The sequence below is a fragment of the Bombus pascuorum genome, chromosome 4, assembly GCF_905332965.1.
Source record: "Bombus pascuorum chromosome 4, iyBomPasc1.1, whole genome shotgun sequence".
In the NCBI taxonomy this organism is placed as follows: domain Eukaryota; kingdom Metazoa; phylum Arthropoda; class Insecta; order Hymenoptera; family Apidae; genus Bombus; species Bombus pascuorum.
The window spans coordinates 3,025,226-3,038,085 of NC_083491.1; the positions used below are offsets into that span (position 1 = coordinate 3,025,226).

The window sequence follows — 12,860 nt, forward strand, 5'->3', positions numbered from 1 at the left end:
TCTCTTTACACGAGTACGGATTATCGGTATAATTAGCGGATACCGGAGGCTTCGTTAAGTCGACGTTAATTTCGAGATGCTACGATGTCTCGTGGACGCTTGTTAAGCTCGACGAACGCTAAGACGATTCGATCGATGGTTTGCCACGTTCATTCCGTCTGTAAGTTCCTATAGATAACGGGCTTGAAACGTAGATTTTAATGCGATCGATCTGTGATAAAATTTTCAAAACGTAGCGTGATTTAATTTTCCTTAGAATACACGCGATTAACAAGTATCATTCTCGTTTAATAATTAAAAATGTCTCGTAACTTTTACTCAGTGTTGGCAAATTAATCTTCTTGGATGCTACGCGTATCAAAATATTTTCCACCTACTAACCAAAAGCTCAAAGCAAAATCACTGAAACTACTTAAATTTACTCGACCCATTTAACTCTAACGAATTAGCAAGAAAAGATAAATAGACGAAGATTTACGTAATCCTCGAAATCACGCCACGAAACTTCAAATTTGTTCGAATTTCTCTAAAATCCTATCTTTGTTTCAACGATGATCCCTAAGGGAGAAATCCCGGGATCAATTAGGTCTGTTCTCGTCACAGAGACCGCAGTTTCTCTGAATCAGCTCGGCGGAAATTACGCTAGGGTACAGAGGTCTGTTTACAAAGCGTGTATTGTCCCCTCAGAGCGGAGGCGCCCCGATGCGGAGAATTTACTCGTGAGTTTCTAAGCGATTACCTGCAGCAGTGCAATGGCGCAGGTAACGAGAATTCTGTACCCATGTACCATCGCTTCGCCATAGAAAATTGGACGGTAGTAGGACACTTTTATGTTTGCCTCCGCTTCCTCTTTCGCCATTCTACGTTAGAAGGTTTTTGGTGGGGAAATGGAACGCAAGAAAATATAGTATTTACCGGGTGAATGGAACGACGATCGTAAAGACGAGCTTACGCGCATTCAATAAGACGTTTCTCGCGCGATCAAAGGATTTGGATTTATTTTTCCAATGATGTGGATTAACGATGGGGACGTTGAATGAAAAACAGGAGACAGATAGACGCGCAAACAGGGTGGATGTTACACAGATTGCTCCATTTCATACATTTTTCTAAACAATTGCATCGACGAATTAAAACGAGATACTCGGTGTAATAATTCCTGGCGATAAATTTCCAAGAATTCTGTCGAAGGAAGTTTATCGAGAAAATGCCGTGGCTGTACCACGCTGAACAGTTGCTTGATGTAACGGAACAGGAATGTTACCAACCCATCTTGTCTATTTATGTCATACAATCTGGGAGATTTACAAAACTAACAATCAGTATCGTACAACGTGCCATATTGAAACGAGTTCACAGATGCGATCCATGCAATTTGAACAAACTGAAAGTTGTTAATTATAGTCGTACAACGACGACGCGATGTACGTACGGAATGCTAATAGTCTTTCTAACCGCGTGAAAGCGGCTCGAAATCGCGTTACTTATTTGTCCAGGCGAATTCTAGCGGACGTCTGACAGAAGGAGGCTAATTAACGAAACGAGACTAAACGGAGACGGTCTATTTTCTCTGTTCGTAGGAGCGATGTCTTCCTGGAACCGTATCTGCAGCAGCATGGAACCGTTCAGGTTGTCAGCTCGCCGAGCACGCCTCCGCCAAATCCGCTGCAGCATCATCAGCTCACGCAGCTACATCATGTACAGGTGAGTAAGAGATCTTCCTTCTTGCTTAATAATCGCGTTGACGTTCGAAGGTCTTCGCTAATGGTTGTATAGTTTGCCAACGACGAGACGAAAGAGTTGCTACTCGTAACGAGATCTTTTATTCTATTTAGACCGAATCTTTTTTTTTTTTTTTTCGTACGTGAAAATGATTGCTTTTTAATAATTGACAATATCTTTTGAATGGTTTGACATATTTTGGTATGTTGATACTTGAGATTTATTTTACTAAAATCACATAAGTGCGTCGTTTAGTTAATCGATAATTTATTAACTCGTTCGAATTGCCAATCTCTTGGATGTGGACCTCAACATTTTACGCTTTGTTTCATTTGTGTTATAAACGACGTTACGTATTTACGTTTTCGATTTTTAATTTTGTAATTGAGACGTATCTTGTCAAAAATGATCGGATATCTTCGAACCATTCAACGGAAGACTGAAAGTTCAGTTTTTCCGACGGACACGACGTTAGTAAAATTGTCGGAAAATAATTAGTATATTGCGTTACAGCGAATTAATGTCCTGTAATGAAATTTCGTAATTTCGGCGCACGAAATGACGCAAGCAATCGAGTGATCGGGAAATTGCAACTGTGGAATACTTTCGGCGGCTCGTAATTAAGGGATTCGTAATTGGCTGCGAGGGTGTTTAACACGCGTCGCACGTCCTCGTTTAATCCGTTTAACTTGAAACGCCGTTGTGTGTCAGTCTGCATTTCAAATTAAATTACACTCGAAACTCCAGTACGCGGCGAACCCCTTCGCGAATCCTCTTCGGACCCCCGTCGTGTCCTCGTGCGCCACTGCAGTGAAAAAATAGGGTTGCCGGAAAAATTGAGAAACGCAAGTGATCGATGCTCGCGATGTGTCGGTCTGAAGCTCGTGGCAAGCGCCTGGATCGAATTGTTTCTCGTTATTTTCGAAACTCGGTCTGATTGAAAGCTCTCGCGAATGATACAAATTGATAGGTCGTACGAGCGCGTTGGTGTTCGCGATACTTTCGAAGTAAAGAGTTAAAAGACTGATCAGTTTTCCCAGTCGCGTCAAACTTTTTATCATCGTCCTATCAAACATTTTTCCCATTGTTTCGTTCAATTTCCTTGCGTTAATAGGGCGATGTAACGGAGAATAAAAAGCGTTTTTCCGAGCGCAAAGGCAAACGCGTGTGGTGAATGTGTTTTAATTTTCACAAATTATTATCCTTAAACGAAACACGTATCGGTGGGATCGTGAATCGCTGGTAACGAAGGCAATTCCACGGTATTACAGCGTTGAACCCTTTGCACAAAACGAAGCCAACCGGAGCAAAACCTTCGCACTTGAATAGGAAAGCCTCTTGTTGGAAAATTCTAGCGCGATGCAGAAACACTCGGTTAAATTACGTCGTTTCAGCGTAACTGCGAAACCTGTTCCCGTACCAATTTGAAAGAAAAAAAAGAAGAAGAGCGTGAACTTTACGAAGCGTATGCTCGCAACAAATATTTCAAATATTACAGGTTCTATCCGAGATAATCGCGAACGATTAGCTACAAAGGAATACTTTTAGTTGCTTGGCTAAATCGCACGTCCTCCACCTTGTAAGACACTTTGATCGATGCTGATCGATTGGTCTGGATTTTTACAATCGTCGGCTCTCCCATCCAACGTTTTTCTACGATTCGTCAAACGTCTAATTCGCGTCACTGGAAATGAGACCGATTCCGTTTGGGTTCGCGACCCTTCTGTACTTTTTACAGGGTATTTAGGGGAATCGTGGGATTATTCGGGGCGACAGAATCGGATAAGAGGTGGGAGAAGTTTAATCGACGCCTGCTTTGATTTATTACGACACGAGCTAGCGTGATCGCGATCGTTTAACGTTCGAGTATCGTTTAGTGATTATTTATGGGTTACAACGTGCAACGGGGTGTGCGTTGAGATTCAGATTATTAGGAAACTGAGATTCATACGAATTTTTGGATTCATTAACTCGTTGACTAACGAATTTGTTGCAGAATGAAGAAGCACGCTGACAAAAATAACTTTTTATCGATATACGCGTTTCCCGCGTCCCTCATTTCATATTGCTCGTTTTGTTTCCCAATTAGCGACAACCCTACCCTTAAAAATGCGACGTAATTATATAATAATGAAATTCCAAGTACGAGTATATTATTAGGTTGTCCGGAAAGTGTTTTTCTTTTACAGACACGTCTTTTACAACAACGTATCGTTATACAAACACGAAACCTAATCTGTCAAACGTTGTGATTTTTATCTTGATAAAACAAAATGGATCGTACGTAATTCGATAAAATAATATAAAACGGAAAATGTTGTCCATTATTTCCTTATAAAACGAAAGAAACTTTTCGGACGACGTAATCCGATGTACAACGAGCACTTTGATATTCTATTCTTGGGAATAACATCCAAAAGTATCATAAACGTAACATCAGCCTGAATACGCACAACATATAAACCATGCACGGTATAGTTTCCCAAACGTCTGGCACGTTTCGCTCCGTTAATTCCACTTCATTGCTTAATCTCGGTCCCCACGGTTCCTTTCGACCACCGTAAAACCTCGCGCCGGCCAATTCCAACACGAGCACGAAGAACGACTGGACAAAGTCACGATTCGCTGGCGAGCGACGCAACGCCGCGAATATGGAAATCTCTGGCCCTTAAGCCGCAATTCCGAGGGTGTAAATCCTACCTGATCGTCATACAATACACTCTAATGCGGTATTATACCGACACCACGCAGGGTGCAGAACGAACGGGTTCACCGGTTATCTCAATTTGCAGCCAATGCTCGCCCCAACGTTTATTCGCTGCTCGTTTAATCGTTCCTCCGACTTTTTTTTCCATCCGTCTACTGTTGCACACTTCCTTTTTCCTCCTTTTTACTCTCTCGTTTTTCTTCTGCAGAACGCTTCCTCGTATCTGCGCCACTTTTAATTGTCCTCTTTGTTTCCGCGACGATTATAGTCGTCGAGCTACGAACGAAATAAGCGAATATCGTAGCCCTGGCTTCCCGCGGGGATACCGGAAACACTCGTAATGATTCCATTAGGAGAATCGTAAAATGGCAATTACGACTGAGAAGCGTGTACGGGTGGGTAGAAAGGTGATTTCGGCTTTCTGAAACGAATAATTTGTTTCGTTAATACGCGTTGTTAGTATTTAAGCGAGAGAACTGGTCGTTGCGACGATACTGATAACAAGGTTTCGATCAATCGAAGAAACTTTCGCATAGATCCGATGATATATATGTAAACTCCCTAGAGTTCACGTGGAATAAGGACTCTTTTTGTTTTACGGATAGCACGACTTTCTTTGTTTCACGGATAGAGCGACCCTCTTTTGTTTTACGGACAACCATTTTTGAGAGACACTCATTTTCGCATAAAAGATATAACTTAGAAAAAACGAAGCTGGCACCCCGCTGGGGGTAGCCACCCCACGCTATATTTATTTTTATTTTATTTTATTTTTTTTTTCACCAATAAGATATAACACTTTACCAAATGTCCATAAGGACAAATTGTAAAATACCAAAATAAAATAAAAAAAAAAAACACTCATTTTCCAAACGGACGGACAGAGAGCAACATCGAAGATAGACAAGATCACAGAATAATTATTTAAAATATTGAAGATCGACGGAGAAAGATCGGTAGCTCAGGGCGTTGAAAATCGATACTCGATTTTCAGGTAAACGTTGTACAGAACTTGTTATTTCTCGTTTATGTAATTTATCGTTATTTATTGTTATAGATTGATATCAATTGTTGTTTATTTCTGTACTTCATTTAAATACTTTCACAATAAATCTCGATTTTCAGACTTCAGAATCGGACACCTGAATTATCCCGAGATTTACGATCTTACATATATGTCGGGTTATCATTGAAGTTTGGGGCGTAAAAGGAATCTCCGTGTGAATTGGCCATCATTGTTGTATACTATAGATGATATTTATTGATACAAACGTGATTATTACAGAGTTTAACAAGTAATAGCGGCGATCGGATAATCGAGATATCGATGATAATGAATTTAGGTTCGATAAGGAATACAGGGTCAACGGGATGACGATCGCGATTTGATACAAGATTCTGCTGTCATTCAACGTACTTGTTCACTGTACAGGTAGGATTTGTCGTACTGAACCTGAGTCCAAGTGGAACTGCCCTTGTATGCTCCTCTCCGTACCTCTCTGTATCCCTCGGGTCAATCTTTGTTTTTAAGGAGAGCTATTTGATTACTCCATACCTCTGTTAGGTACACGTCCCTCCCGTGACCGCGGCTACGTTCAGCGACCCGCTATGTCACTTCGAGCCCAAGCCCACAGTTATAAATCTCGGACAAACATTATTGGATTAAATCATAAACAGCTATTTCTCAGTTTCATTATTTAAGTACGGCTGTAATAAAAAGTCTGGACTAAAGTATCGGGGACCTTCCCAAACATTCCAAAAAAATGGCCCCGATGTCCTTTCATCTCCGACATATAAATGTCTGTAGAGGACTTGTATAGAGAATGTTTGTTCGTGAGATTTATTGTTGTTGCATGTTATCGAAACCGTCGAATATATTTAAAATAATAAATCAATATACAGATTATATTTACTGAGTCGCTCGTACAGTGTATAAATCGCAAAGTAAAATTGCTAATTAATACTCGATAAATACTCGTCGATAACTCGGTAGATAACTCTTGATAACTCCTAGATAGCTCGTCGATATTGAAGAGTCGGGGGAGAGTCGGAAAATTCAAATTTGTTTTCGTTCGACAGTTGCACGTAGCGGCGACATTGTTTTACCTGGAGTTTATTTATTTTTACATTACATGTATCCTAACGATCTTGATACTCTTAAGGAAAAATAACAACACGATTTAAATTGTTTTCTACTCACGTGCCGCTACATATCGATCGAGACGTACTCAAAATGTAACACATCGGCTTATACGTACGTATGATATAACGAGCCTTTATCGTCACCATTTTTCAAAATGTCACAACCAACTATTCAACTACACGGAATAAAGAAGAATGTTTCAAGTTAATGTTAGAGCTACAACAGCTGTAGGAGGAAACTCGTATGTCATTTTATTTAACAAAGGGGAACGAGTTGGGGTATTTGCGCTCTTATTGGTCTTCCAAAATTCGTAGAACAATAAAAATGATAACCCAACTTGATGTATCGTTAAATGATATTGATGGTGCGCTGTCTGAAAAAGTTCGCTCTCTCTCTTGGAACACGTAGATGTTGACGGAAATGTTAACCGATTGACTTTATGTTTCAGAGCGAGGAGTCGCTTTCCTCGGAAGGGTCGGCCACCTCGGGTGGATCTTCGAGCTCGACGGAAGATTCTGGCAGCGAGGTCGCGTGCGACATCACTCTGATCGAGAGGCTCATACGCTCGCATCCTATTTGGTTCCTTCCTGGCATCCAAAGAGCCGGCGCTTTCCACTTGTTGCAAGGCAAAGAGGAAGGGGTGAGTGCACTTAAGCGAATCGATTAACCGTAAGAAAATTGCAAGCTGGGCAAAGTCTACCTTGTCTTTATCTCTCGTTTTGTATTTCTCTCTTGTTGACCAACCAGGAAGTTTTCCACGGAAGGTACACGGGCGTTCCCAGCAGGGGATTAAAAGCGTAGCGTCGTGGAAAGCTCTCGAGTGCTGCTGCACCAACCTCTTAGAGTTTCCGATGCGAGAGAATTTCATTTATCGCCCCGTTGGAAAGCTGTTTCTTCGATGAAAACTATCGTATTATCGTACTCGGCTTTTCCTATCGATCTTCCTTGCTACGAGTATTTTTAATCGGCCGTGAAGGTTTTGCTAGGACGTGTCATGGAGATTTAAAAAATTCAAATAGCTTTAACTCTGCTGTTCTCCTCGCTTCTTCTTCGCTCTGTATCTCCTCGGGTATCTTCTCTTTTTCAGCTACTCGTTCAGTAAAAAAGCGTGGAATACACAAAAATGAAAACTACGAAAATTACACCGAGTGATAAAATATTTTATAACTATTATATTCTATACTAACTCGTATAATCTTTTTTGCTGTTTGATAACTAGTATATTCTAATAACGTCTGTCGAAATGTAACGTACGTTCCAAATTGCATAGACCCGAGAAATACAGCAGCGTTAAAATCAGCCAGATCTATAGAAGGCTAAACTGGTTTCACACGGCGGTACGTGTATCGCGGTACGCGTATGATAGACACCCAATATGCACTACACGTGTATACCAATGAATCCTTTCGCACGACGCACGCCGATTTTCAAAAGATACGGCATAGCGGTGCTGATTTCGTCGTCTGCTGGTTTCCCAACAACTTCGGCCGCCGGCGATAATTTTGCCAGATCAAAGAGCGATCGACACAGGTGATCCACGCAGGAACTAGACGAGACGAGCGATACGTAGCTCGCGATACGTGAAACCGGCTTTGGTGCTTCCCTTTCTCGCAATCTCTTTTCTTTCAAAAATCGCCCGCCCAATATTTTCAAGTTTAGTCGCCGATCTATCTTCGCCATACTACAATGAACAAGTTTACGGAAAATTTATAACTCGCGTTGTCGATGATGCATTTACGTAACAAGAGACAACGGGGAAGAAGGGCGCATCGCGTACAACGAACAGCGAGTAAAGAAGCTGTTCAAGTAGCCACGAAGGGAAAGTGCCGCCATTAAATCAGCTCCGGACGAAACAAAGAGTATGAAATATCTCGCGAGCGATTGTTCGACCGGCGTTTTTTTGTTTACTGGGAAAACTACTGCAGACTTTTGCGACGCTTTGATCGGTCACTGATTCCGCCAATATTTTTCGTCGTCTCGCATTGTTCGACCATGGGAATGAATGGCGGCCTAGGATCTGTTCGTTTTATTTACGGGCAGAATTTATGCCAGAGTATCTCCTCGCTTTAACGTTGTTCCTTGATGATCTATAACGTTTAATAAAAGCGGGATTTTTTCCTTTCAATGCTATTTGATAATGGAAACAGCGATGGCAGAGGAAGGTTAGGGGAATTTAAAATATATATACTCGTTTTCTTTTCTCGCTCTCGGACGTGCGTAATGCTCTTTTACGAATAGTTTCACCGAAGGACGATTTACGTAAAGATTTCAATATTTTTAAAAGTTATTTATTACTTGTGTTTGTTAAATGCGACACGCCAGATTTTTGCAATTTTTCCATTTCTCAAAATCGTAGATTTTCCTATGACAAGCGAGCTTGTTAAAGCAACAAAAAGAGTTAACGTTTTTGCTTGTCTAAGAGAATCGCGTATATCTAAATTTTCAAGCGTCGAAATTTCTCATCTCTCAAAGTCGCAAGACGCGAGTCACTTGTTTCTTCCGTTTCTCCCGCCACTTTTTATTTAAACTTCACGGGCATCATACTTTGCACGTTCGATCTTCTATTTTCTAAAATTCCGACACACAAGAAAATATCTTATTCCATTCAAATTCTCGGACATGGAACTCGTTTCTCGCTCCTTTTCAATCCTGCAACCACTAAACTACCTCTCCTTTATAAGCCACCTAATTAAATCCTTTCCACCTCGCTCGAACACCAATTTCCCAATTCCATTCGAACTGTCTACCCAACAAAACACACGGGGGTGTAATTAACAACCCTTGTTCGGCGTAATAAGGATGCTGGCGTAGATGGTCGCCAGATCAGCCGCGGCCAAAGTGTCTGCGAACGCATCGACCGTTTGGCAAGCAGCACCGTTGCAGCCGGTTCGGCTTAATATGCGGTAAATGCAAACGGCAGACGTTGCCTCGACGAAATACGACCGCCTAAGCTGCTGGCAACGTTCCAGCCCGTGGTCTGCCAGAAAATACGCATAACAAGTGGCGTTGTTAGCGTGGTTCCTCTCGCCAGGGATTTTCCTCCAGTGTTGCCTGCTTTTTGCCCGATTTGAACGTTTGTTCGCGCTGAAAACGCACGTGGCACGAGCATTTGTCGCGTGACAAAGTAGCTGATCTTTTCGAGTACCATACATTATCCGAGCTAGATCGAATAGACGAAGAGGAACACGATGGCTGTGTTTGGCGCGACCTCTTCGACTAATTCTGACATTTATTCAAGTAGCGGATTTTAGCCCTTAGTAGACCCGAGCAAGCTATAAAATATAGTACTACGAATTTGGCGATTTGAATATCGTTAAGCACATCGGTGCTTACAAGTACGTTGATAGTACGTATTTTGCTTTTTTATATTCGATACCAGAAACGCAAGAAGCGTCGAGGATAGAGAATTAATGATCATCTAAGCCGTTCATTCTGAAGTCTTCGTAATTTTGTTACGCTGCCAAAGAATTAATAGAGCGTAGAATTTTGTCGTGATACCTTTTCGTTGAAAGACTGACACTAATACTAGAACAACCGATAACGCATACCTAAACGTACGATATTTTTCATATTTTTATCATTTGTCCTGTGCTTGCAGTCCGACTACTTTTTAATTAGATATTCCATATACCGGAATCGCGATAAAGTTAGATAATACTAAAACAACGTCTTTAATGCGCATATAACGTCGACACAGTTTTCCATCGGACGCACCAGCCAGCTGGACTCCCGTTCTTCCGGTTGTGTTAGATAAGAACCGATCAAACTTCTCCATCTACGCAATCCGTACCCGCTTTCCACTTCTCGGCGAGGAGCATTGTTTCCATGGCGGCTATCTCTCTTGCCCGCCGCAGGAACAATCGCGACGAGCCGTGCATGGATCTTATCTGACACGCGAGGAAGAATAGAAGTCGAGGCGACTGGGTCCCAAATGGAAAATCGTGTCAATGCCTGGTGTTCGACGTCGCAACGCTGATTTCGAATACGCCTAGATACTCTGCGAGTATTAGACTTTTTACTAATTCTTGGAAAGTTATCTTCTCTATTAAGATAATAGTTAATAATTAATAAATATCGGAAGCATCGATGCGTTTAATTTGGAATTTCTTGCATATTACAAGACAACTAAAAGCGTTATGAAGATACTGGTTCGTCAAAGCGAAGAACGCGTTGTTAGTCGAAGATCTTTTCCATGTTTATGCAAGTATTGGTATTTATTAGAATTTATGAGAATTCTTATCATTGAAATGGTTAACAGTTAACCCTTAACGCTTCACGTGTGCCTCTTAGGCACCACCAATGTGCGGCGCTCAGAAAATTCCACACATTGCTCAATTATAATTAACACTTTACCGACCGATATCCGATTAATCGGTTTTTGTCTCCGACGCTTACCGACCGATAGCCTATTAATCGGCTTTCTATTACCGACGCTTACCGACCGATAGCCTACCGATCGGCTTTTTGTCGCCGACACTTACTGACTGATAACCTATCAATCGGCTTTTTATCGTCGGCAATCTTTATTTATTGCTCATTATTTGAGCAATAATTTGTTATTTAATACTAAAGTAGCTTCAGTTGCTTCAGTTGCGTTGCTTTGTAAGCTCTCACAGTTTTATACCAATTTGAAGAACTTATCGTTCACGATGAGCGAAAAGAATGGTATTGGAGAGTCTAAACGGAAACAGGGCCGGCGCCAGGGAGAATCTGCGCCTGAGCTGGAGGTCGGTAAAGTGTTAATATAAATATTTTAATCAAAATTATATTACTCCTGAGGTGAATAAAGATTGTTTTGAATGGCTTTAATATTATTATTTACACGCCATTGTAGCATTTCACATCTGACACTTAAAAACTCGCAAGTCCAAGTATGACGAGCATAAGTTGGAGTTGCCGATTGATATTCACAATTAAAAGTCGGAGCGTTAAAGGTTAATCGCTATATAAACAGTCTATCGCCGTACAAAAAGTCGTCCGAACTACTTCGTTTATAATTTAAACGATGATCTTCCCCCTCGCGTCTTCCACTTTTTTAACGAGATCGTTAAGATCTCCTCTCAAAGGTTGGACAGAGATTGCTTAACTGGATCTACCAAAAGTAATAACTTTTGAATTACTTTCGGAGACCGTGTCAAGACGAACGAAAGATCACTCGAGAAGGAGCTGGAGCTGGAGCTCGAGACCAGACTAGACCAGAGGAAGGAGCCGAAGAGGCGAAAGCAGCGAGGTCAAGATCCTCTTGGAATTGTATCAAGATGGAATCGAGGTTTCCCCGTGATAAAGCCTGTATGGAAGCAGGGTCAAGCCTTTCATATCGCTGGCTTTATGCTCAGCGGAACGAGATCAAGAATAGATAAAGACTCGTGAAAAAATTGAGGATCGGGTCAAGCTGGAGTAACGACTCGAACGGTGATAAGAATCGCAATGAGGAAAACGGCGAATCGAGACCAGGTCGAGCGTCTCTTTTAACACAGGATCGATTGGTCCCCGGTGTACTCTCCGTCGGAGAAAGTTCCATGAACCGTTGAATCTAATTAATTTACTTCGCTTTGAGTATGGCGAAACTTGAGACGAGAAGATGGCAATTTCTTTCTGCGTCGACCTTTTTCTTTTCCTTCATATTGTTCGGTATTATTAAGTGGCTTACGTATCAAATTAATTTCATCGCCAGATATTCCCTCTTAGTGGATGTTTCTTTAAACTGAGATCCAATACAAGCGACGTTTTTTCTTCGTCATATACATCGAAAAATAATGGAAGCAATACGCGGTTCGGTATTTTATTTTCCATTTGCTTCAATTAGAAAATCAACTATCGTTGTATCGTACGCCGTTGTATTCGTTTATTCGATCGAGGCTTATAGTTGTTACAAACTTTTTGTGTATGTTACACGCTTGATACATTCTCTTACTATCCTAGTTCATTGCTCACAGCTAAATTTCAATTCGCTATCTATCCAAGTATATCTATCTCAATCTTATATACAGAACTACCTCACAAATGAATTGTAATTATTTAAATCGACGAGATATGACTATCTACGATAATTAGATATTTACGAAAAATATCAATATTTCGATCTTAAGTACACATACCTGTACACCAAAGTAAAGAAAAAGACTAAAATGAACAATGGTCCATATACCTGCTCCAAGAAACACACGAAAGCGGTAAACAAAGATAACAACCCTTGCTTTGATGGTTGAAGAAAGATGAAAAATCGTAGAATCGTCGATTCTTCGACGACATCCACGACAACCACCCCGATGGATGTTTCATATTGAA

The 12,860-nt window shown here is 41.2% G+C and overlaps 1 protein-coding gene across 10 annotated transcripts in view; it reads left to right on the forward strand.

Annotated features, from left to right (window-relative positions):
* The window catches only part of LOC132906526 (protein sprint), a 163,248-nt gene that overhangs the window by 125,594 nt on the left and 24,794 nt on the right, over positions 1–12,860 (forward strand). For all 10 annotated transcript variants that reach the window (XM_060958792.1, XM_060958793.1, XM_060958799.1 and 7 more), the window contains 2 exons: positions 1,581–1,704; positions 7,021–7,212. In XM_060958792.1, coding sequence (XP_060814775.1) covers positions 1,581–1,704; positions 7,021–7,212 — 316 coding nt within the window. The remainder of the gene's footprint in view (positions 1–1,580; positions 1,705–7,020; positions 7,213–12,860) is intronic.